This window comes from Hippocampus comes, unplaced genomic scaffold (assembly GCF_001891065.2).
Source record: "Hippocampus comes isolate QL1 unplaced genomic scaffold, H_comes_QL1_v1.1 scaffold314, whole genome shotgun sequence".
NCBI classification, from domain to species: Eukaryota; Metazoa; Chordata; class Actinopteri; order Syngnathiformes; family Syngnathidae; genus Hippocampus; species Hippocampus comes.
In genome coordinates, this window is record NW_017805152.1 from 888,822 (window position 1) to 909,976 (window position 21,155).

The 21,155-nt window shown below is 45.1% G+C and overlaps 1 protein-coding gene across 1 annotated transcript in view; it reads right to left on the reverse strand.

Annotated features, from left to right (window-relative positions):
* mapk8ip3 (mitogen-activated protein kinase 8 interacting protein 3) overlaps positions 1-19,352 on the reverse strand; it is a 25,933-nt gene extending 6,581 nt beyond the window's left edge. The window contains exons 1-32 of the mRNA XM_019868245.1: positions 18,738-19,352; positions 17,880-18,149; positions 16,721-16,841; positions 16,432-16,502; positions 16,047-16,129; positions 13,408-13,431; positions 11,953-12,100; positions 10,567-10,801; positions 10,378-10,480; positions 10,093-10,211; positions 9,848-9,859; positions 9,478-9,495; positions 9,246-9,303; positions 8,834-8,986; positions 8,588-8,645; positions 8,120-8,271; positions 7,774-7,830; positions 7,516-7,686; positions 6,898-7,024; positions 6,541-6,630; positions 6,264-6,419; positions 5,857-6,022; positions 5,104-5,301; positions 4,810-4,993; positions 4,618-4,737; positions 4,352-4,432; positions 4,120-4,187; positions 3,897-4,045; positions 3,633-3,804; positions 3,331-3,444; positions 2,203-2,241; positions 1,167-1,331 (exon numbers count right to left, since the gene is read on the reverse strand). Coding sequence (XP_019723804.1) covers positions 1,167-1,331; positions 2,203-2,241; positions 3,331-3,444; positions 3,633-3,804; positions 3,897-4,045; positions 4,120-4,187; positions 4,352-4,432; positions 4,618-4,737; positions 4,810-4,993; positions 5,104-5,301; positions 5,857-6,022; positions 6,264-6,419; positions 6,541-6,630; positions 6,898-7,024; positions 7,516-7,686; positions 7,774-7,830; positions 8,120-8,271; positions 8,588-8,645; positions 8,834-8,986; positions 9,246-9,303; positions 9,478-9,495; positions 9,848-9,859; positions 10,093-10,211; positions 10,378-10,480; positions 10,567-10,801; positions 11,953-12,100; positions 13,408-13,431; positions 16,047-16,129; positions 16,432-16,502; positions 16,721-16,841; positions 17,880-18,149; positions 18,738-18,773 — 3,718 coding nt within the window. The 5' untranslated portion in view covers positions 18,774-19,352. The remainder of the gene's footprint in view (positions 1-1,166; positions 1,332-2,202; positions 2,242-3,330; positions 3,445-3,632; positions 3,805-3,896; positions 4,046-4,119; positions 4,188-4,351; positions 4,433-4,617; positions 4,738-4,809; positions 4,994-5,103; positions 5,302-5,856; positions 6,023-6,263; positions 6,420-6,540; positions 6,631-6,897; positions 7,025-7,515; positions 7,687-7,773; positions 7,831-8,119; positions 8,272-8,587; positions 8,646-8,833; positions 8,987-9,245; positions 9,304-9,477; positions 9,496-9,847; positions 9,860-10,092; positions 10,212-10,377; positions 10,481-10,566; positions 10,802-11,952; positions 12,101-13,407; positions 13,432-16,046; positions 16,130-16,431; positions 16,503-16,720; positions 16,842-17,879; positions 18,150-18,737) is intronic.
* Positions 19,353-21,155: the final 1,803 nt, after the last annotated feature.

Below are 21,155 nucleotides of genomic sequence, written 5' to 3' on the forward strand. Positions count from 1 at the left end.
GTCGTTTTTTTCATCCAAAAACGCCTTACTATACATGGTCGTTTTTTTCGGATAAAAATTTCGGCTAAAAACGCCTTACTATACATGATCGTTTTTCTCGGCTGAAAACGCCTTCCTATAAATGGTTGGCTTTTTTTCGTCTAAAAATACCTTACTATACATGGTCTTTTTTTTTCTGCTAAAAACGCCTTGCTATACATGGTCGTTTTTTTTCTCCTAAAAACGCCTTCTTATACATCGGAGGCGGCTGAAAACGCCTTCCTATAAATGGTTGGCTTTTTTTCGTCTAAAAATACCTTACTATACATGGTCTTTTTTTTTCTGCTAAAAACGCCTTGCTATACATGGTCGTTTTTTTTCTCCTAAAAACGCCTTCTTATACATCGGAGGTGTCAAAAATACGGCCTGCGGGCCAGAACCGGCCCACTAGGAGGTTTGATCAGGCCCATAGGATAATTTAAAAGTGAAAAAAATGCATAAAAGACATGGAATGAATATTTTTAATCATGTGCAATTCATGGAATATCCGCTCGGGGGACACTGTTTTGATCAGAGGAAAAGACAACATTGTTTTGATCAGAGAAGAAGACAACAGCAGCCTCAGTCTGTCACTGAGACATACCCAACACAGCAGACACTATCTTTATTCTTTACACATATTTTAGCACTCTCCTTAGTTTATAAGGTGGAGGCAGGGATTACGTTTAGATTTTATATGCTCGTGTAAATGGTTTCAAAATTCCTTTCTTGATCAATCTCGTTTAATCTTAAAAGTGCATACTATATTTTTCAAGACCAATTACTTGTTAAGGTTTTGTGCCTTTGTACAGTCAGTGGGATCAGTTGCAATGCATGTATGTGAATGATAAACGTAAATTGCACATTTGTCTCAGGAAATCTTAGGTGTTTCATGAAATGTTTTGTAAAAGATATGTCTTAAATTTCAACATTTTCCTAATGTTCTTGTCCATCTTTCGACCAAAACAAAGGAAAGACATATTATTTTGGTTATTTATAGCAGAGCATGGTATAATTTTAAATGGTCCGGCCCATTTGACATCTACCGAGGCCTTATGTGGCCCACAATGTGAAATGAGTTTGACACCCCTGCGTCGCTGATGACAGCATACTCCAGATTGATTTGACTCAGCAACAACAAGGCCTACCGGGTACTGTGACGAAGAACTTCACGGCATCGCGGTGTCCATGGAAACAGAGCTGCGCCTGTGCCATGGAGCAGTAGGGGATGAAGCTTCCGTTGCTTTTCTCGGAGCCGTCGTCGCCGTACACGTGGATCACGCCTCCGGAAGATGTCGGAGACACCTTATTGGCTGAAAAGATCACGAAAAAAAAAAATAAAAAAGGTAAATATGGTCATTTAGTCGAAATATACAAACTGTGCATGTTTAGTCTAAGAAAAGAGACTGAAAAAGTTCACCAAAAAAAACAAAACCCAACACCAGTAATTGCAAATTAGAGCGGTGGGTGTCCGCACATCTTCTCCATGCAATACATGTAAGCCAAAGCAACAGATATCACCGAGGTACTCAACACACAGTGGCAAAGATGATTAGCATGCAAAGCAACCAAGGGAGCATTTATGACGTTCTGGTAGAAATCAAATCAAGCGCATTTCAGAGAATTGGACCTTTTGCATTGTTGGACCCGAATGCTAACATGCTCGAACATGCCACACGGTCAATCGATGCTGACATGCTGTGGTACAGCCGATAGCATTGACCTTGGCTCCTTTTTCAGTTAGCACGTTAGAAAGCTGATGCGTTTTTTTACATCACAAATTGATTATTCTCGACAACGAGCCCCTTCGTGAACAAAAAGGTGATACTTGAGTACATATAAAAAGGGTCCCTGCAGTGACACTACTCACTAAAAGTTAGGAATAGGGAAATTTGGGCTGAAATTTCGGGATGAACCTAAAATGCACAAGAACCTTTTTTTTTTATGAGTGAACTTGATTTGAGCTTTTTGAAATGTTTGAATGTACATGTCAAATCGTTCAAAATTTCATTCCCCTGTCAAGATTCGAGTGCATTTTCGGTTCATCTTCTTGTCGTTTACCCCTAACATTTGTAGAGTACTGCCTGTGGTTTTCTTTTTGGTTTTTTTTTTTGTTTATAGAAGGGACACAAAGGCAGGTGAAGAGGAGGGCCAGTAGCGGGAGGAGGCAGCACTCCCACTTACCCCTCAGACCCAGGAGTTGTCCCCGGTGAAGGACCACCGCTACAGGGGGAGGAAGGAGAGGAGCAGAAGGAGGAGGAGGAGGAGCAGGAGGAGAAGGAAGGAAAGAGAGCAGAGGAGAAAGTAGAGTAACAGTAGCAGAAACAGTTTGGACCCAGAGGGGGAAGCCACTCAGGGGACAACACTGATGGCCTTTTCATACGAAATTAGAGGTAGTCAATGCGAGGAGAGGACTGATTTGAATTTCCAATCCTCCTTTTTCCAGTAGTCATCGATCCGCCACCTCGTTTGGATGAATGCCAAAATGCGTGCCTGTTATAGGCCATCGCCATTTGCACCTTTTCATTGAGACCTGAAGATGGGCACATGGTTCAGCGAGACATTAAGGCCATTGTAAAATAAGAAAAATTTTGTTTGGTGGTGCGCCATGAGATTGTTCTCATGCTAAATAGTGACTGCTCGAGTGATGTAAATTGAATTTCATACGCAAAATAGTGCGCTGTCAATGGGCTTATCTCAAACCAAAGTTTAAAGGGGAAGTCAACCCCATTTGTAGTATGCAGCCAAACGAGCCCACACATGGTTTCGTGATTAAGATTGTGTTTGTGGAATAAGAATTAAGCAGTCAAATCCACCCGTTTTTGTCCCATTTCAGGGGGCGGCCATTTTGCCACTTGCTGTCGACTGAAAATGACATGATAGTTGCTCGGGGCTCAGGTAACAACCAATCACAGCTCAGCTTGAGAAGATGTGGCTGCCCCGTGAGATGGTGGATTTTGCTGATTAGCTCTTATTCCACAAACACAATATGAATGAGAATACCGTGTTCAGACTAGCGGAGGCGCACAGAACGTATTACGGCAAAGAACATTTTGGGGGAGACTTCCCCTTTAAAGGCCCTGAATTTTCAAAAGCAACCCCACATTTTTTCGACCTCCACAAATTAAGGTGCTAAATGATGGCGCTGCAATGTAAAGACACTCAACTCACAACAAACACAAAACAAAACAAAAGATCGTGAGGCCCCGAGAATGTGAACAACCGCCGTGATGCTTACTATTTGTTCTCGGTCAATTCCTTTTTGCACATGAGATGCAAAACACCCGACGGCTCTGTGCGACTGACACTCACTCTCTGTTAGCGGGATGGAGATGATCACGCCATTTCCAGTGCCCACCCACAGGCGATTTCCACCAATCAGGAGAGCCGTGATGCGCACGAAGGAGAAGCCCAGCTTGCCGGTGCCTGTGAATCACAAAACGGTCGTCAGGCAGAGTGCGCACTGACATCCCGTTAGATTGCTACGTATAAATTATTTCAAGTTTTATGGCGTGATCACACGTCAATAGTTTCACACACTGCGTATTAAAATCGCTGCGTATTAAAATCTATCCATCCATCTCGGAGACTTTACAAAAAAGGCCTCCTCTGACCGAGCATCTTGCTGACGTAAGGCTCGATGTCCACGTCCTGCAGGTGTTGGTGCGTGTGGGCGTGGTAGAGGCGCAGCGTGGAGTCCAGCCGGATCGACACCCACACGCCGTCGCCGATCCAAGCCAGCTGGCGCACTTGGCTCTCCCGACGAGGGTGGGCGTCAAAGGACTTCTGCCGGAGGAGGAGGAAGCGAGCACGTGACAAAAGGGTTTCCACGCGAAATGAAGAAGAAGGGAAAAAAAAAAAAAAACATCGAGACTGGCCTCGATCTGCATGCTTTTCGGCTGAATGACGTGGATCTTGTTCTTGTAGCCGCACCACACTTTATCGTGCACGACGGCCATGCAGCGGATGGAATGATGAGGTCGGCCCAGGTCCATCAGGTGGTAGTTGGACAAATCCCATTGGCCGTCTGCATGAAGACGACAAATTCTTTGGGAACCTTCAGACAGGATTTGGCGACTTTGCACATGCAATAAGCATTACCCTCCGATCGGTGGAATATGGCGAGGGTCCCGTCAGCAAGTGCCACCAGCACCCGACCCTTCACGTGCCTGCAGTGGAGGGAGAGAGAGAGAGAGAGAGAGAGAGAGAGAGAGAGAGAGAGAGAGAGAGAGAAAGCACTTTGGCAAGACGCAATCTCATTGGGGGAATAACGACAACATCAAAAGGGGAGACGTCCTTCAACCAGCAAACACATAAATGATGAGGCTCTTACACCAGACTGAGCACAGAGTCTTTCAGTTTGATGGAGTGGAGGCAATTTTTCCAGTTGCCAACCGCCGAGTGGACATAAAGCCTGGAGGGGGACAGAGAAGAGTCAGACAAACTCAAATGCTTGTCATGTTTGATGTACGAGTTGGCTGAAATTAGTCTCTGGGCAAGCTTCTTTGATGACAACGTTATGTCACGTGCTGGAGGCGTGGCACGAAATGCCCCGTGTTGCTCGACAGGTATGTGATATCATAATGTGTGCAGACTTGCCAGCCGTTCTGGGCCCCGAGCCACATGGTGGGTGCCATGCTGGTGTAAATCTTGGTCTCTTCACCAGCATCTTCTATTTCTGGAGGTACTGATGTTTCCTCTTTGGACTGACCGGCGGCCCTGCGTGGACAGAGAGCATACAGAGTTGTGTCTCTCCCGAACCGTCTCTGCACGTTCACACACGGATTCCACCTGTCAGAGGCATCTGCCGAACGAGGCGGCGGATCGGTGAAGACGTGCTCCATGAACGGTCCCGAGGGTGCGGATTTGAGTTCTGCGTGACCGGATGTGGACTCCGGAACTTCGGTGGCCTCTGTGGCCTCCTCAGCGGACTGGGCTGGGAGAATCTTGCTGCTTGTTGGGGGGGCGACGGGGGCTAAAGCGCAACACATCATTCTGAGTTAACGTGACGCCCGGTAGAACCGACGTTGCCTCACCTCTCTGCGCTTAATACAAAGATTGAGGAGTTTTTCGGCATGCGCCCACCTTGTCCTTTGTCCATTATGGGAGTGTCAGTGCGTGAGGAGCAGTTGCTACGGGCAACACTGCAGTTAGTGGCGCAACCCACTAGCGTGATACCAGCCAACATACCCTCCACGCTGCCGGCATCATCGCCCGCCCCTGCACCACCGTCACCCGGATCCAAAACGATTTCTCCAGCCGAATAGTCGCTCTCACTGGCAGCTGTACACACATACACACACACACACACACACACACACAAAAAAATATTTAAAGAGGAAGTTGAAGCATTGGTGAAGGCGCATATAATTGCGAAGAACATTATGGACTTGAATTCCCTGTGAAGCACTTTTTGTTCATGTGCAGAAAAGGGAGAATACAACTGCAACATAATGCCAGCAAATTTTTAAAAAATCATGAATATACAGGGGGAGTGTCAGATATAGAAGGGGGCGGGGCCACACTGAATGTAGGCCTGCTTTGACCATTTCTTTGACTTTGGACAAGACAATTGCTCATCATTTTACCAAACTCGAAGTCCATAAGCTCACGCGGATGTCATATTCCTGAGGCCACGCCCCTTAAAGTACACAGCCTAGGCGCCCAGTTGTTGTATTGTTGGGACTTCCGGCTGGGCGCAAAGTACAGTCATGACTCTAAACCAGTTTATTTCTTTATATGATATTTTATTGACAATGCGTCACATTTTGATAGTTTTTGCAGACTGCAATGGACTGACTTCACAAAGCCCATTCATGGGGGGGGGGTCACCCTTACCTGGCACACTGGAGATGCAGAGGACGTGAGCATTGCAGACGTTGAACTGGTCCACTAGCGAGCCCGGCTGGTTGGCATCGATGATCACCACTTTACTGGCAGAATGCGTGCTGGTGAGGATCCAAACGCGGCTGCTCATGGTGTCGGTTTCCTGCAGCTCCTTGGACTGGAGGAGGAGAGGAGTGTTAGAGAAGCAACCTCAGGCGACCATAGTACTCATTCTCTGTACTCAAGGTACAAATGCCAGATTAAAAAAAAAAAAAAGACTTTCGAGGTACTAATTCAATTGTAGTACTCACGAGAGTCCAACAAAATTGAACACCAGAGTGAACACAACTGAAATGTTCTCCAATCGCTTCCCACTAACCGGGAGCAACTGAGAGTCGATCGTCACCAACAAGGCTCACCTTCCTCTTCTCAGGAGAGTTGTGATTGCTCTTCTTGCCTCCGTCATTCTCTTCCGCTTGCAGAGGGTCGCTTCCGCTGGGGAGCGCTTTCGGTGGCTCTGACTCTTGGCTGCCGGTTCTCCATCCCGTCAGGTCCACGCCAGCGGCACACCATAGCTGACGTGGACACAAATACAAGCTCATAACCATTTTTTAAAAATATATGTTGATAGTTTCCTGGCAAATTTCTTTAAGCCTTGACATGCATTTGACTTTTTTTTTTTTTTTAATAACTTACCTTTCTATTGGGGGCAAAGTCTGAAGGGGGCCGACAGTAGACCGGGACCGGAACATTCTTCATGCGATTGTCGTCTTTTTCACCGGTGGTCTAAAAAGCAAAAAGTAGCATGCAGGCCAAGCAAGAAAAAAAAAAAAAAAGGCAAATCTTTGAAACACACCTAGCGTGATTTTTTTTTACTCTGTCTAGAAGATTTTGTTACTCTGTCTAGAAGACAGCAGGTCGTCCATAAAATACTGCGACACTAAACAAGTGAACGAGTTAGTAGTTGGCGCGTCTATTTCCATTGCTCTCCTGTTGTACGCGTCAGCGCTGTGGGGATGGGCGTCGAGGCGGGACTGAGTTGCCGTCACTTACCTGTTGTCTTTTCAGCTGGCTGTCCTGAGCGCTGTCCGTCTGACCGGCAGTCTGTGGGAGACCAGAGTTAGAGCCACCTGCCTGCTGGCCCTTCACAAGTACAACCAGCCAGCCAAAGCCTCGACTTCATTTTGACACGATGACATCTCTTCATTTAGATTGGTAACACGGATAAAGCGGCCACAAGTTCACCTCGGTCACGACTGTCCCAAGACAGGAGGACGCGGGGACCCCCCCCGCGGGTTGGGGTGACGCGTACCTGTTTGTGGCCAGTCTGGAAGCAACGGGCCAGCCAGGTGGTAGGAGCGAGGAGAAAGAGAGCCAAGCGTTAGCGGGCAGCCAGCAACCGGCCTCACAGACAGAAAGAAGTCATTGGCCTCGCCTTAACATACAATATTTGACTGTGCCGAAATGCGTTTAAAATGGGCTTAAAAAGTTTCAAGCTCATTTCCAACTTTGGGGAGGATTACTTTATGTATGATGAACGGGGAGCATTGTAACTCTAATTTTGTCCCCTCATGCATGAAGAGACTGAAGCTAGCAAAAAAAAAAAAAAAAAGCGGAAAAAGCGGCGAGGCGTTGCCACACAGAGGGAGGCAGCCGGGGCGCGGCGCTCACTCTTCTGGGAAGAATTCCAAGGTGCGGTTGGAGGTGGAGATCTGACACATGGTGTGGCTGCGGCGCTGAGGGAAGCCCGCCGGCGAGGGCGACTTGTAGTGAATGTTGACGCTGTAGTACGGACGTTTGACGGGCGGAGGGCTGGACGATGAGCTGAAGAGACGTGCAAAGCTGCAGGGATGCGGAGGGGTTGCACGTTTTTAGTCCATTTTCTCTGGCAGGTGACTGTAAACGCGTGCGGTCAAAGCAGAAACTTACAACTGCCAGATGGTGGACTTCTTTTTCTCTTGGATTGCAGGACTCTCACGCGAAGCCCTGGAGGAGACATGACAGGATCTCGTCCGTTGAGATTATTTTCGCAGTTTGTACAGTGGACGCTCGAAAGCCGTGTGGCATCGCGTTGATGAATGAACGATCAAATGAGCAAAGGAACTGTGAGAGTGTTTCGGTAGTATAAGCCAAAATGTTTCAGTAGCGCATGTGACTGAAGATTTTTGGAGTTTGCGTGAGATTGTTTCGGTAGTGTGTGCGATGGGGCCGCTCATAACAAACAGTCCTACGATGTGCGGACTGGCTTCTTTGCTCTACATAACTGTAGCATTACCGAATCATCTCGGTCCATCGCACAGCCTCCTGCAGCTCCATCAGCCTCTCTTTGTACTGGTTCCTCTCCATCAGCACCCTCGCCATCTCCACCCGCGTAAACCGTCGCCTCTGGGTCATGGTCATATCGCCGTCTTGTATGGGCGATGAGAACTAGGCAATAAAAGGGCTCATGAGAGAGCGCTTTCCTCAGCAAAGCATCCTCAGCGTTTGATCAGAAAAATCTGCCTTTAGAAGATTTTGTTTCTAGCTTGGAGGTAATAAAGCTCGAAAACACCGATACTTGCACACACACACACCTCATCGGCACTCTGCTGCTTGGCACAAGGGCGCATCCCGACAGTCATTTTACATAATACATTTGGAATCCCTTATTTTTTTTTTTTTGCAAAGTCTGAAGAGTTTTCTCTTTGATATTAATAGTTCAGGTGCCAAATGAAGAGCACAGTGAGAAATGCGCAAGACTCACATCGTCGTTTCCTTCATCCTTGGAGTCCCGAGATGCTCCGAGAGCCTCGGCTCTTAACCTGCAGTCCAAAAATGGGGTGAAAAAAAATTGTTTCTCCCGTTGTCGTATGTACTGAGTGCATAAACACTCGCCGACTTCGATTTTAACATTAAAGCTTCCAACCCCTGAGTGTATTTTATTGACGGAGAATATGAGCTAATCTCTACAACAAAAATTCTTTCTAAAGATTCCCAGAATCATTTTCACCTCCGTAGTTCTTCTTCCAGCTCCTTAACTCTGGCGTCCAACTTGCTCTTGGACTGCCTCACGGCCTCCAGCTCCTCCCGTAGCACCTCATGCTCGCTGGACAGCTCGTCCACTTTGGCAATAAGATCGTCTTTAACAATGTTGAGAGCGTTTCTGTGAAAAGAGAAAGGAGAGGAACTTATAAGTCCTTTCAGAGCAGCACATTCCAGTCCACTGGAAAAAACATCGTTCATGATTCTAAAAGGGCAGGCAGACGACAGTTGGACGCAAGCAAAATCAATTCAACGGGAAAAGCGAGGGTGTATTCACGTATTATCCTGAAATGTTACCCGAGAGTCCAATCGTCTCAGCTTTTTAGGACTATCGCCCAAAATTCTAACGGTGGTGCATGTGTGGCAATTCTGTTTCTTACTTGGTCTCCAGAAGCTGTTTGTTCTCCGTCAGCAGGTTCTCCACCTCCTTGCCCATTCCTGAAACACACACTTGTTACTCATCACGCTGTGTTTATGAAATGCACAGAAGGTAAAATGTGCAAAATAATAATAATAATAATAATAAAGCCACACAACATGTAGCACAACTGGGCTTTCAGCCAAGTAAAAATGACATAGCAAGCAACTGTGAGCAGAAGCAAAGCACCTCACCGAAGAAATCATCTCGGACTGGAGCCAAAGAAGAAAGGAGGGAAGAGGGAGGAAAGGAAGATGACGGATAGACAAAAAAAATTTGATTAATGTTGGAAAGAGAAGATGCTGTTCAGCATTCATCAAATTTAGATACTATTTAACAATAAATACTGGAGCACAATGACATGCAGTACTAGTTTTTTTTTTTTTTAATCACGTATTGGACTTAAAAGGATATGAAAACAACTTCACTGCTACACATTATCAGGCAGTTGTCCTGAACTTCTGATGTTGATTTTCTGTTCGAAGCATGAATTAAAAAGTACTCATTGATAGATGTGGCGTTTGCAGAGCGGCAAGAGGTGAACGCACGTGTTCCAATACACACCTGAGAACTCCCCTACGGGTGTCACCGGCGGAAGCACAAAAAGGGACAAAAGAAAGAAAAAAAAAAGTGGTTGATTAACAGAATACCAGCACTTCCTTCAAGATCCACATTTAAATTGGAAAAGAATTTGAAACTGTGCTCTTCTTTCTTTCAAACTTACTGTACTCTGAACATTGACGTTCGCACGTGAGCATTCAAGCGGTCACCTCAAGAAAGTGTCAAGGTGGTTGCTGTGGCTTTCATACCAAGAAGCTCCGCCCCGGCATCGACGTCCCCGATGATGTCCGACTTGGCGTCTTTGATCTCGTGGTACAAAGAATCCGTGTTGATTCCGAAGGCCTCGTTCACGATTCCCTGGGAGGGGCTGCAAAAGCGACACATCACAAATATTTGGTCATTTCAGCTCAGCTTCATGAGGCACACTTGGACCATGTGGTGAAATCCACCAGCGACGGGCGTCAAGTGACTTTTGGGTCAGAGCATATTTAGCGGGGTGCCGTGTGCATGCAATGCAGCCAATTGGGCCCAACCTGTTTCCTCCTCCGTACAAGCGCGGATCCACACACATGTCTAACTCAGGAGTAGAATCGATGATCTCTTGAAACTCTGACCACTCGTCGCTGCTTCCCATACCTGTCAAACAGAACATTTCAGCTGCGCGAAGCAACACTTGAAGATGGGGGAGGCTTTTTTTTTTTTTTAAGCACGTGTGACTTTACCAATGCTCACGTTCCGGGTTTCCTGGGAAACCTGGACTTCCATATTCCGGCTGAGCCTCTTGCCGCTTTTCCTCCCCCGGCTGCCCGCCCGCATCGCATCAAACTCAGAGGAAGGGAGGAAGCCCTCGTTGATCGGGGTGACGGTGGCAGAGGGGACAGAGGAGGTGGGTGTGTTGGATTTGCTTCCGGTGCTGCTGGGGGTGGCTGCCACAGAGTCAGACTCGGATCCGTCCTCCTTTTGTGCGGGACGGTGGCACGAGAGGAGCGAGAGACAAGTACGGACAGTATGAGAATCCCATCGTGGAAGTGGCGTCAAAGATACGCTAAGAGTTCCGCTAAAGCATCATCTATGATCCATTTGATCTCGACAACAGGAGTTTTTTACAGCTATTATCAACAATCTTAGGTGAGCTTCACTCTATGGGACTGCGCCCTGCCACGAGCAGAGTAAATATTTACACACCTCGAAAAAGGTTCATAATTGTCTATAAGCATGACATGAAGCTGCTCAACTCACCTTGACATAGTTACTTGGCACCAATAAGCCACAAAATGATGCCAAAGCAATGTTTTTATACGACGTGACAAGGCCTTGGCTTGAGCACAAAAACTGCAAACAGGTGAGTTTTCAGCAAATAATGGAGGATAGATTTTTTTTTTTTTTTTAAACCACAAATATGTGAAACCGTAGAAATCTGCAATCTAAAAATACCGTCTAAAAATACAGCAGTTGTTCAGGTTTTGGTACTATTTCCAGGGTCCCGACACCCAAAAGAATGCGCTTTGACTGGCCATTAAACATATTTTGTTTTTATGGTGCTTATTTACATGGATAGAAGTATAGCGATATAAATTAAAGATCGTTTTATTTAAGATAATTTATGGCATGAAAGAAAATTGAGCACGGGAAGTTGAGCTACACATGTCTTTTGCATTACACCTCGACAATCTACATATGCATGTCAAGAAAAAAAACCAAAAAAACATCCAAAAGCATAAGCACTGACAAAACTAAAACACGAGCACACGAGGCAGAAGCTCCATGATCACAAATAAATGATCACAAAGTTTGAAGGACAGCCATCAAAAGGACCCCGGCTTGCTTGAGTCGGCACAGAAAAAAAAAAAAAAACGAATTGTGGTTTAGATTCAAATGGGAATCGTACATTTGCATCAAAAGTGACACAAGCAGGCATGAAGGGTGGTCCTTGGAATGTGTGGCTTGCCGGATGCTCAGCGGTAAGGCTGGCCATGCCCCGCAACCACTCCCCAAGCGGCAGTCGCCAGAGGTGGGAGAAAGTCGCTTCAACTGGTGACTCAAGTCCCGCCCCCCCACCTCTGGCGGTTGTGCTTATGGAGGAAAGAGGCGGCCGCTGTCTGTCCCACCTGATAGGCCGAACTGAGGGTGGACTGGCCGAGCTCGCTGACCTGCCAGATGTCTTTCCCGGGCATCATCCTAGCCCCCCCGAGACCCCCACGTACCATGCCCTCGCCGCTGGGGTACAGGCTCAACGACGGCGGCCGCTCTGCTTTGCTGTTGGCAGCGAACACATGCGCGCACACAGACAAAAGGCCAAATCATTAGTTGTCCGTTCCAAATATTTCACACAGCTTTGATGATGTTATTCTCAATGTGACTGAAGCCTCGTGCGGGATGCAAATAAAAACGCAGAGATCCAATTCAAATGAACGTCCTTTCAACAATATCCCCGTGGCATTGAAACGGTTCACTAGCTCAGTGTTGATCTTATTTGAACATCTGAAGCTGCCATAAACACTGCGGGACTGTAAGAAATGTTAAATTATGTCAAGCAATATTTTTTCTTTCTCTATGTTTGCGTGTGTGGAATCTGGATAAAACATAAAAGGTTCTAATATTTGTAATGTCTTGACATCGACAAACAAGCATTCACATCTCAGACTTAAACGCACGGGAAGGAATATGGAAATTCTACAAAAGGAAGTTTGAGTTTCAAACCCAGAACCTCACAACCGTAAGACAGGGATGCTAGCCACTAGTGCACTGTGCTAATATCCTCATCACGATTAGCATCCATCCATCCATCCGCCCATTTTCAACGCCGCTCATCCTGAACAGGGCCGCGAGGGTTGCGGCGGCCTATCCCAGCTGACTACGGGCCAAAGGCTGACTACACCCTAAACTGGTCGCCAGTCAGTTGCAGGGCACATCTAGAGATGAACAACCATTCACACCCACGTCCACACCGCCACTGAATGGGAACCGCTCCCGCACTGCCCGCATACAAGTCAGGCGAGTGGACCACGACATCGTCAGCGACTCCCATTATTAGCATCATCAATGCTAATTAGAGGATGGACATAAAGTTGGTTAAGCCACGTTAAGCATGTCTGGTTCTCATGAAAATACTCTCTGGAAAAAATAATGTCATAGTAAAGTAACAAACTAGCGAGACCAATTCGATGAGCGGTAAGCAAGTATCGTCACCTCACTTGCACAATTCAATATTTTTTAGCTTCATTTAATATGTACAACCACGAGATCAAGGAGGCGAGAAGAAAACGCACACACATGGACACAAGCAGACGATGAGGCAAAGCAAACGCAGGAGCGCGATGAACCTGAGCACGTCGTCGTAAATGTTTCCTATCGGAATGCGACATTACCAAGACCGTCACTTGTGACTAGCAACAATTTACAATACTTCGAAGTCACGATCAGTATCGGGGATTCCGTCCGACAAACAACATGCTGAGCATCGAACGAAGGGAATCCGGAAAGTCAAATCCAAGCAGGCGGGTTCGGGAGTGGAGAGAAAAGGTGGGGGGAGGGCAGTTGCATGACAACCATGTTGGATTTACCTTTTCCTCCATGTGTGACGGTGACTGTGCACACAGCAGCACAGAGAGCAAGCCGGCAAGACACACAGGACACACAGTCTCAGATTAGCGAGAGACACACGATCGGAAAATGAGAAGACACATGAAACCAAACTCTTGAATGTTTCGATGACAAGTGATGTTGACACTTGTTTACTCCGTTCTCGTTTGCCATCTTTTTAAAGTGCGGGATATTTTATATCTGTCTCTTCGTCTTTTCCAAAACGTAACGAATGTCCACCCCTCTCCAATGTTTATGATGCAACTGTATGAAAAAAAAAAAAAAAATCGCACAGGTCAGCGCTCAATTTCTCTCCGTCGCTGCATGTTGGAAGGATTACAATTTATTCGACAATCTGCGCAGGAAGGAGATTTTAGTCTTGCCTGCGTATGGAGCGGACGGGAGGCGATTAATCTGCGCTTCGGCAACAGAAACCGCACCAGATTGTCTCGTGCTCAAAAGTATTTGGAACTGATTTGCTGAGAGGCTTAAAACAGGCAAATTAAATGTATCTCTTTTTTTTCCCCTCAAGAAAAAAAAAAAGAAGCATTTTTAGAAGTGTCTTAAGTCTAGTGTGTGCATGTAACGCCTGCGCAATGGATCCTGACAAACAAATGGCAGCAGCAGTGAAGTGAAGATATGAGAGGCCCAATGAAACATCACAAACAAGATTGTGGGTGTAACATTTGACATCGGCACAAAAACAAACACGCACTGTCAATATTCCCACACCAACATGTACACGTTTCCACACGCGCGCGCACACATGGACAACTCACGTTCGTCCGCTGCCATCTGATTGGCTGCTTCCTGTCTGCTGCAATTTGGAGCGCTCGATATGCTCGACGTATGTCTGGATCATCTTGAATACCAAAGCGTGGAGCCGAAGAGAAGAAGTGGAAAGTAAAATAAGTAAATAATAATTAAAAAATAAAATAATACACTGTCAGCCACATTGCACGAACAAAAATGATTTTCATTTCATTATTTTTGTAATCTGATTCATGATAAATGGAAATAGAGGGAAAACACTTCAGTTATTGTCTGGTTTTATAATAAGAAATGTGTGATTGTCCTGTTTTTTTTTTTTTTTTTCTCAATCCCTTTTCCTACGGGCCAAAGGCTGACTACACCCTGAACTGGTCGCCAGTCAGTTGCAGGGCACATCTAGAGATGAACAACCATTCACACCCACGTCCACACCGCCACTGAATGGGAACCGCTCCCGCACTGCCCGCATACAAGTCAGGCGAGTGGACCACGACATCGTCAGCGACTCCCATTATTAGCATCATCAATGCTAATTAGAGGATGGACATAAAGTTGGTTAAGCCACGTTAAGCATGTCTGGTTCTCATGAAAATACTCTCTGGAAAAAAAATATAATCTCATAGAAAGTAACATACTAGCGAGACCAATTCAATGAGCGGTAAGCAAGTATCGTCACCTCACTTGCACAATTCAATATTTTTTAGCTTCATTTAATATGTACAACCACGAGATCAAGGAGGCGAGAAGAAAACGCACACACATGGACACAAGCAGACGATGAGGCAAAGCAAACGCAGGAGCGCGATGAACCTGAGCACGTCGTCGTAAATGTTTCCTATCGGAATGCGACATTACCAAGACCGTCACTTGTGACTAGCAACAATTTACAATACTTCGAAGTCACGATCAGTATCGGGGATTCCGTCCGACAAACAACATGCTGAGCATCGAACGAAGGGAATCCGGAAAGTCAAATCCAAGCAGGCGGGTTCGGGAGTGGAGAGAAAAGGTGGGGGGAGGGCAGTTGCATGACAACCATGTTGGATTTACCTTTTCCTCCATGTGTGACGGTGACTGTGCACACAGCAGCACAGAGAGCAAGCCGGCAAGACACACAGGACACACAGTCTCAGATTAGCGAGAGACACACGATCGGAAAATGAGAAGACACATGAAACCAAACTCTTGAATGTTTCGATGACAAGTGATGTTGACACTTGTTTACTCCGTTCTCGTTTGCCATCTTTTTAAAGTGCGGGATATTTTATATCTGTCTCTTCGTCTTTTCCAAAACGTAACGAATGTCCACCCCTCTCCAATGTTTATGATGCAACTGTATGAAAAAAAAAAAAAAAAATCGCACAGGTCAGCGCTCAATTTCTCTCCGTCGCTGCATGTTGGAAGGATTACAATTTATTCGACAATCTGCGCAGGAAGGAGATTTTAGTCTTGCCTGCGTATGGAGCGGACGGGAGGCGATTAATCTGCGCTTCGGCAACAGAAACCGCACCAGATTGTCTCGTGCTCAAAAGTATTTGGAACTGATTTGCTGAGAGGCTTAAAACAGGCAAATTAAATGTATCTCTTTTTTTTCCCCTCAAGAAAAAAAAAAAGAAGCATTTTTAGAAGTGTCTTAAGTCTAGTGTGTGCATGTAACGCCTGCGCAATGGATCCTGACAAACAAATGGCAGCAGCAGTGAAGTGAAGATATGAGAGGCCCAATGAAACATCACAAACAAGATTGTGGGTGTAACATTTGACATCGGCACAAAAACAAACACGCACTGTCAATATTCCCACACCAACATGTACACGTTTCCACACGCGCGCGCACACATGGACAACTCACGTTCGTCCGCTGCCATCTGATTGGCTGCTTCCTGTCTGCTGCAATTTGGAGCGCTCGATATGCTCGACGTATGTCTGGATCATCTTGAATACCAAAGCGTGGAGCCGAAGAGAAGAAGTGGAAAGTAAAATAAGTAAATAATAATTAAAAAATAAAATAATACACCGTCAGCCACATTGCACGAACAAAAATGATTTTCATTTCATTATTTTTGTAATCTGATTCATGATAAATGGAAATAGAGGGAAAACACTTCAGTTATTGTCTGGTTTTATAATAAGAAATGTGTGATTGTCCTGTTTTTTTTTTTTTTTTACGCAATGCTTGTTCTAATGTCTTTCATGAGTGAATACAGTCAAGCTGATTACTTTCTCTTCGCGCTTACCTCAGTGTGGCGCTGGTGCAGAGCGTTGTATTCTTTCTTCATGTCAGACTCTCTCTCCTCCAACCTCGTGACTGAGAAACAGACAAATCACTTTGTTGCATTGCACGAAATGTACAAAAATAAATGAATAAAATCCATGATAAGCGAGTCATTGTTTTTGGCAGATTTGTTTTTCAATATTTAAAAAGGACCACAACAATGGATGGTATTTAGATGGTGAAGGGCAAAACACAATCTAAAAATACAATTTAACGATTTGAGCTTGGAGTGAGCTTTTTAGTCCACTCACTTTGGTCAGCATAGTTCTTTGACTTCAGCTCCAGCTGTTTTCCCTGCAGCTCCAAAAATTCCACCTGGACCTGCAGGTCCTTCTTGTCTTCCTCCAACTCATCCTCAAACTCAATGAATTTCTAGAGGAGGTGAAGAGTGAGCACAACAAAGCTTTCAATCAAAATGTGCACAAATGTACAAACGGCAGAAATGATGAATATCATCAAATCGTGTCACCTACGAGCAGAATAAACACAACCTATTATGATAAACACAACAGCGGCTGGTAAATCTAAATGTCCTGTGAAAGCAGCATGATTGTGGAGCGTTGCTTGTTTTGCATGTACAGAATTTGGAAATGAGTAAATCCTCAACCAAGGGGTGCCCAAAATTTTTTGACCGAAGATCTATTTTCAAGGAACAGACTTCCCGGGACGCTTAACGTGAACAAAGCGTCTCCACATCATCATAAGGATGTCAAGGAGTTGACAGTGAGTTGTCTTTTTTTTTTTTATCTTGAGTCTAATAAGCTTGTAATCTGAGCCACTCTTTGCCGCTTCTTCTCCCAAAGGGAGTCGTTGTTTTTCTCAGACCCCTTCAAGTACACTACATTCTTCTGTGAAATTCGATGAACTGCGTGGCTTTCTACATCTCGTTTGACTTCATTCTCGCAGCTTTTGTTGCTCTGTTTCTACTCCTTGCAAGCACAAATCAGGTTACAGTGCCAGACGGCCTGTTTATGCTTAGTCCTTCCCCTCCTCCTCCTGTTTTTGTTTTGCATTGGAAGTGCTGCGGGATCATGGGACTTGTAGTTCTCAAATGTGATGACAAACAGTTGTTAATCAAGCCGATGTTAGAAAAATATATACTTTGCAAATGTCATCAGAGTGACATCAACCAGTAGAGCCTTCAGATTTTCCTCCTAAAGTTGCCATGGGCAGGAGCAGATGATGTGATCTGCCTTTGTGGGTGTGAGAACGCTACAGCAACACTCTTGAACTGAAAATCGCTAGTTTGGGCAAAAACATAAATCCTTATACTTGGGTCTGAAAGGTTGATAAATATACCCACCGTGACAAAAAAGAGTTTTGTGCAACAGATGGAAAGAGACTTCAGACACGAGGTGGAGTTTCTGATGGGGCAGGAGGCCCAATATGCAGCAGGTGCGCTTGACTCACCTCCTCCGCCTGCTTGCGCAGCGCCTTCTCCCTCTCGTACTGGGTGATCAGCTGTTCGTTGTCCTCTTTCAGGAGCTCCAGCTCCACTTCGTGTTCCTGGTTCTCTAACAGCACGGCATCCAGGTTCTCAAGGACATTCACCACCAGTGGCATGAGCTCTTTCACCACTTCCTCATCGTAGCTGCGGATAAGCCTCTCAAACTCCCGGTAAATGCTGTTGGCCAGGCCCGACACTCGCTCCGACATGACGGTACAGGAGCCATAGTCATCCTGGTTATAGAGTTGGAAAATTCCAGGAATGGTTAATGTTGGAAATTTTCATAGTGTGTGGTCTCAACTTAGGGGTGGAGGACCTCAGAGAGGTAAGGCGGAGCGAGAATATTTACAAATTTAAAAACAATTTTTTAAAAAATGCATTTTAAAATCTAAAGGGAGATACTGAAGGGAGACCAAAATTGGAGTTATGTGCTCCCTCCCACGAGCTCCTGTTAGGAGGCAAACGGCATTTTGGACTAACTGGACATGCTTAAGGTCGGACTAGCTAACGCCAAAATAAAGTGCATTACAGGAATGCAGCCAAGATGTAACGAAGGCATGGATTAATGTTTCTAAATGCTGTTGTGATAGGAGGCTTTACACAGCTGCCCCAAAATAAAGGGGCTAGATTTAGACAGATGTGCTAACTGTCTTCCTGTGTGGAGTCTGTATGTTGTCCCCGTGCCTGCGTGGGTTTTGCCAGGTATTTGGGCTTCCTACCACATTCCAAAAACACATTCAAATAAAAGTTTCCAATTTTGACCGTTCCCCAAAATTCCCCATCCGAGACTGCCATGGAAATGTTCCCCATTGCAACCCTACCTGGTAGACCACCTCGTCAATCTGTAGCTCCATCATCTTGGCGTCTGCAGCTGGCTGCGGTGAGCCAGATGAAGACTTTCAAAGGCCTCGTCGACTGTCGAAGTGTTTTGGGATCAGGTCAACGCAGGAGAAACGCGTAATTCCGCATAACAGTCACATCGGCGATGGAAATGTAATCGTACGAAAAATATACGAAGGGCCACTCCTCCTCCTCCAGTTCGTCGTGTCACGGCCCAGCTAGTTAACTCCCTCCGAATAACACAAAAGAGCGACCTCAGCGACGGTGGAACCGCGAGGCTGTCTCTCCAGTGGATGTGGCCTGTCTGGGGCCATGCCGAGTCGGGGGAGAGAAAGTGATGCCTTCGTCGATAATGCCGCACCTGCTTCTCAGCAGCCGCAGGGAGCGAACTCAGCCATTGGTGGTTGGGGGGAATAAATACATTAATTAATTAATATAATAATAAATAAGACCCCCAACGACGATCGAAGTCAATATGAAAAGGTTTGTGCCATTTTTTTTTTCTTTGGGGTCGGGAGGTGATGGTGATGTCTCCCAATGGGAGAGGTTCTCGCTTCCTTTCAGATGGCGGGGCCAGCTGACCCACTGGGGATGACGTCAAACCGACCTGTATCAAGCTAGTGAAAGGTACCGGAAATTTGGATGAAAGTTTCAAATTAAAACGAGAGGATGCATCAGCTCTGAAGTACAAGTAACATCGACCTGTGTCGATGAACAAGAGAGTTGGAAAAAAAACCTCCAAACTGTGAAGGCTACAAAAGTAAATAAGAATTTTTATTGTCAATTAAATTCCGCAAATGTTTGGACTTCTCTCCATATTCACTTGCCTGTCGGTTTTGTTGCCAGTAAATGTCTTAAACGTCACGTTGGTGGGTTTTAAACTGGCAAAAGACAACGCATTTGCCACAAATCATTCTGAAAAATATATTTTTGTTAATTATGTACTAATTGCTCTACCAAATGTTATAAGAGTACACATAAGCTATAACTACATAAGCTACAAACTTCACACTACATCCTTTGTTTTCAGAGTTTAAACAGATGTTCAGGCGAGAGACTGGTACTATTGTGTACTCATTGTAAGGCTAAATTCCTCAACAAAGTCTTAAAGTTCTTCGGGGAGATACAAAAGCATGAAAGTCAGGTTCTAATTTTGCAGTCTGAAACCGGAAGTCGGCAATCTTCCAAAGCACTTGGCTTGATAAATGCTCGGTGAGACGTTATAATAATAATAATGACGATGCACTCTGAAAAACAAAGAACCGCCGATGATACGCAGCTAAAAGGGCTCACTGATAAGCAACATTGATCAGAATTGCGCAGTAAAAGAAACATTCAGACACTATATAGCATCGATTATGTTAAAGTCCATCATGTGCCTATTGATTGATCGCTATTTCAACAATTACGGTATCATCGTTTCTGTTTTATTCACAATTCCGCAAAAATAACGTGTGATATTGGTATCAAAATGTTTCATTTGGCTGAGTCTAATAAGAGAAAGCACAATAGTTATCTACACAAAGATTAAAACAATTGATGAAATAAATTTAATTGCTAATGTCAAGTGTTCGTTTAACAAAAATTATTTGAAATGAGACTATTGTGGTTGTACATTGATGTGTAAGGAAACTAATATCACTGCAAAATATGTTCATGTCGAAAAGGAAATGTAGTAGGGCAGCAGAGAAAATACTCAAGATATGGTGTAAAATCAATTTCATGCAAGATGATTTGAAATTGGTTTGAGTCACAAGGCCTCGCACACTGAAGCACATTGAGTGAAGCTTGAGCGACTGTGTCGTGTGGATGGAAGAAAGAGAGACACAACAAAGGACACAGAAACCCAAAAATGTGAATTAAAAAAAAACTCAGTTTTCACGCGGGTTGTCTCAGTCTGACTTGCATTATGCACACCACTGGGGGGAGGACCATCATTTATTTTGAGGCAATTAACAGGAACAGTCACAGCCCAAAGCTCAATGCATGGACCGAAGTGGTACTCAGCCTGTTGCCAGGGAGAACGGAAATGGATCTAATGGTTTGTTAACAATGTAGTATCATACCGACGATTGTAAACAAATTGCTTTGGCGACAACCTAAAATCAATATTCCTGTTATCATTTTTAACCTGAAAAACGATGAAATTGTATTTGTGGCAGTTAACATTTGTTACATTACCCGAATTATACGTTAATATTTTTTTTATACAACTACCTCAAGGTGGCAGTATCCATTGATCAAAACTACTGCAGTAGCTGGGCAAATTCGCAGGTAGTGGTGATATTTTAGTCCAGAGTGATGCAACCATGCCTAAATTATGTCTTTTTCTGGATTTTGAGCAGAGACAGAGGGTGGCAATTCCATGAGGGAAAGAATTGTCAACAACCGTAGAAAAC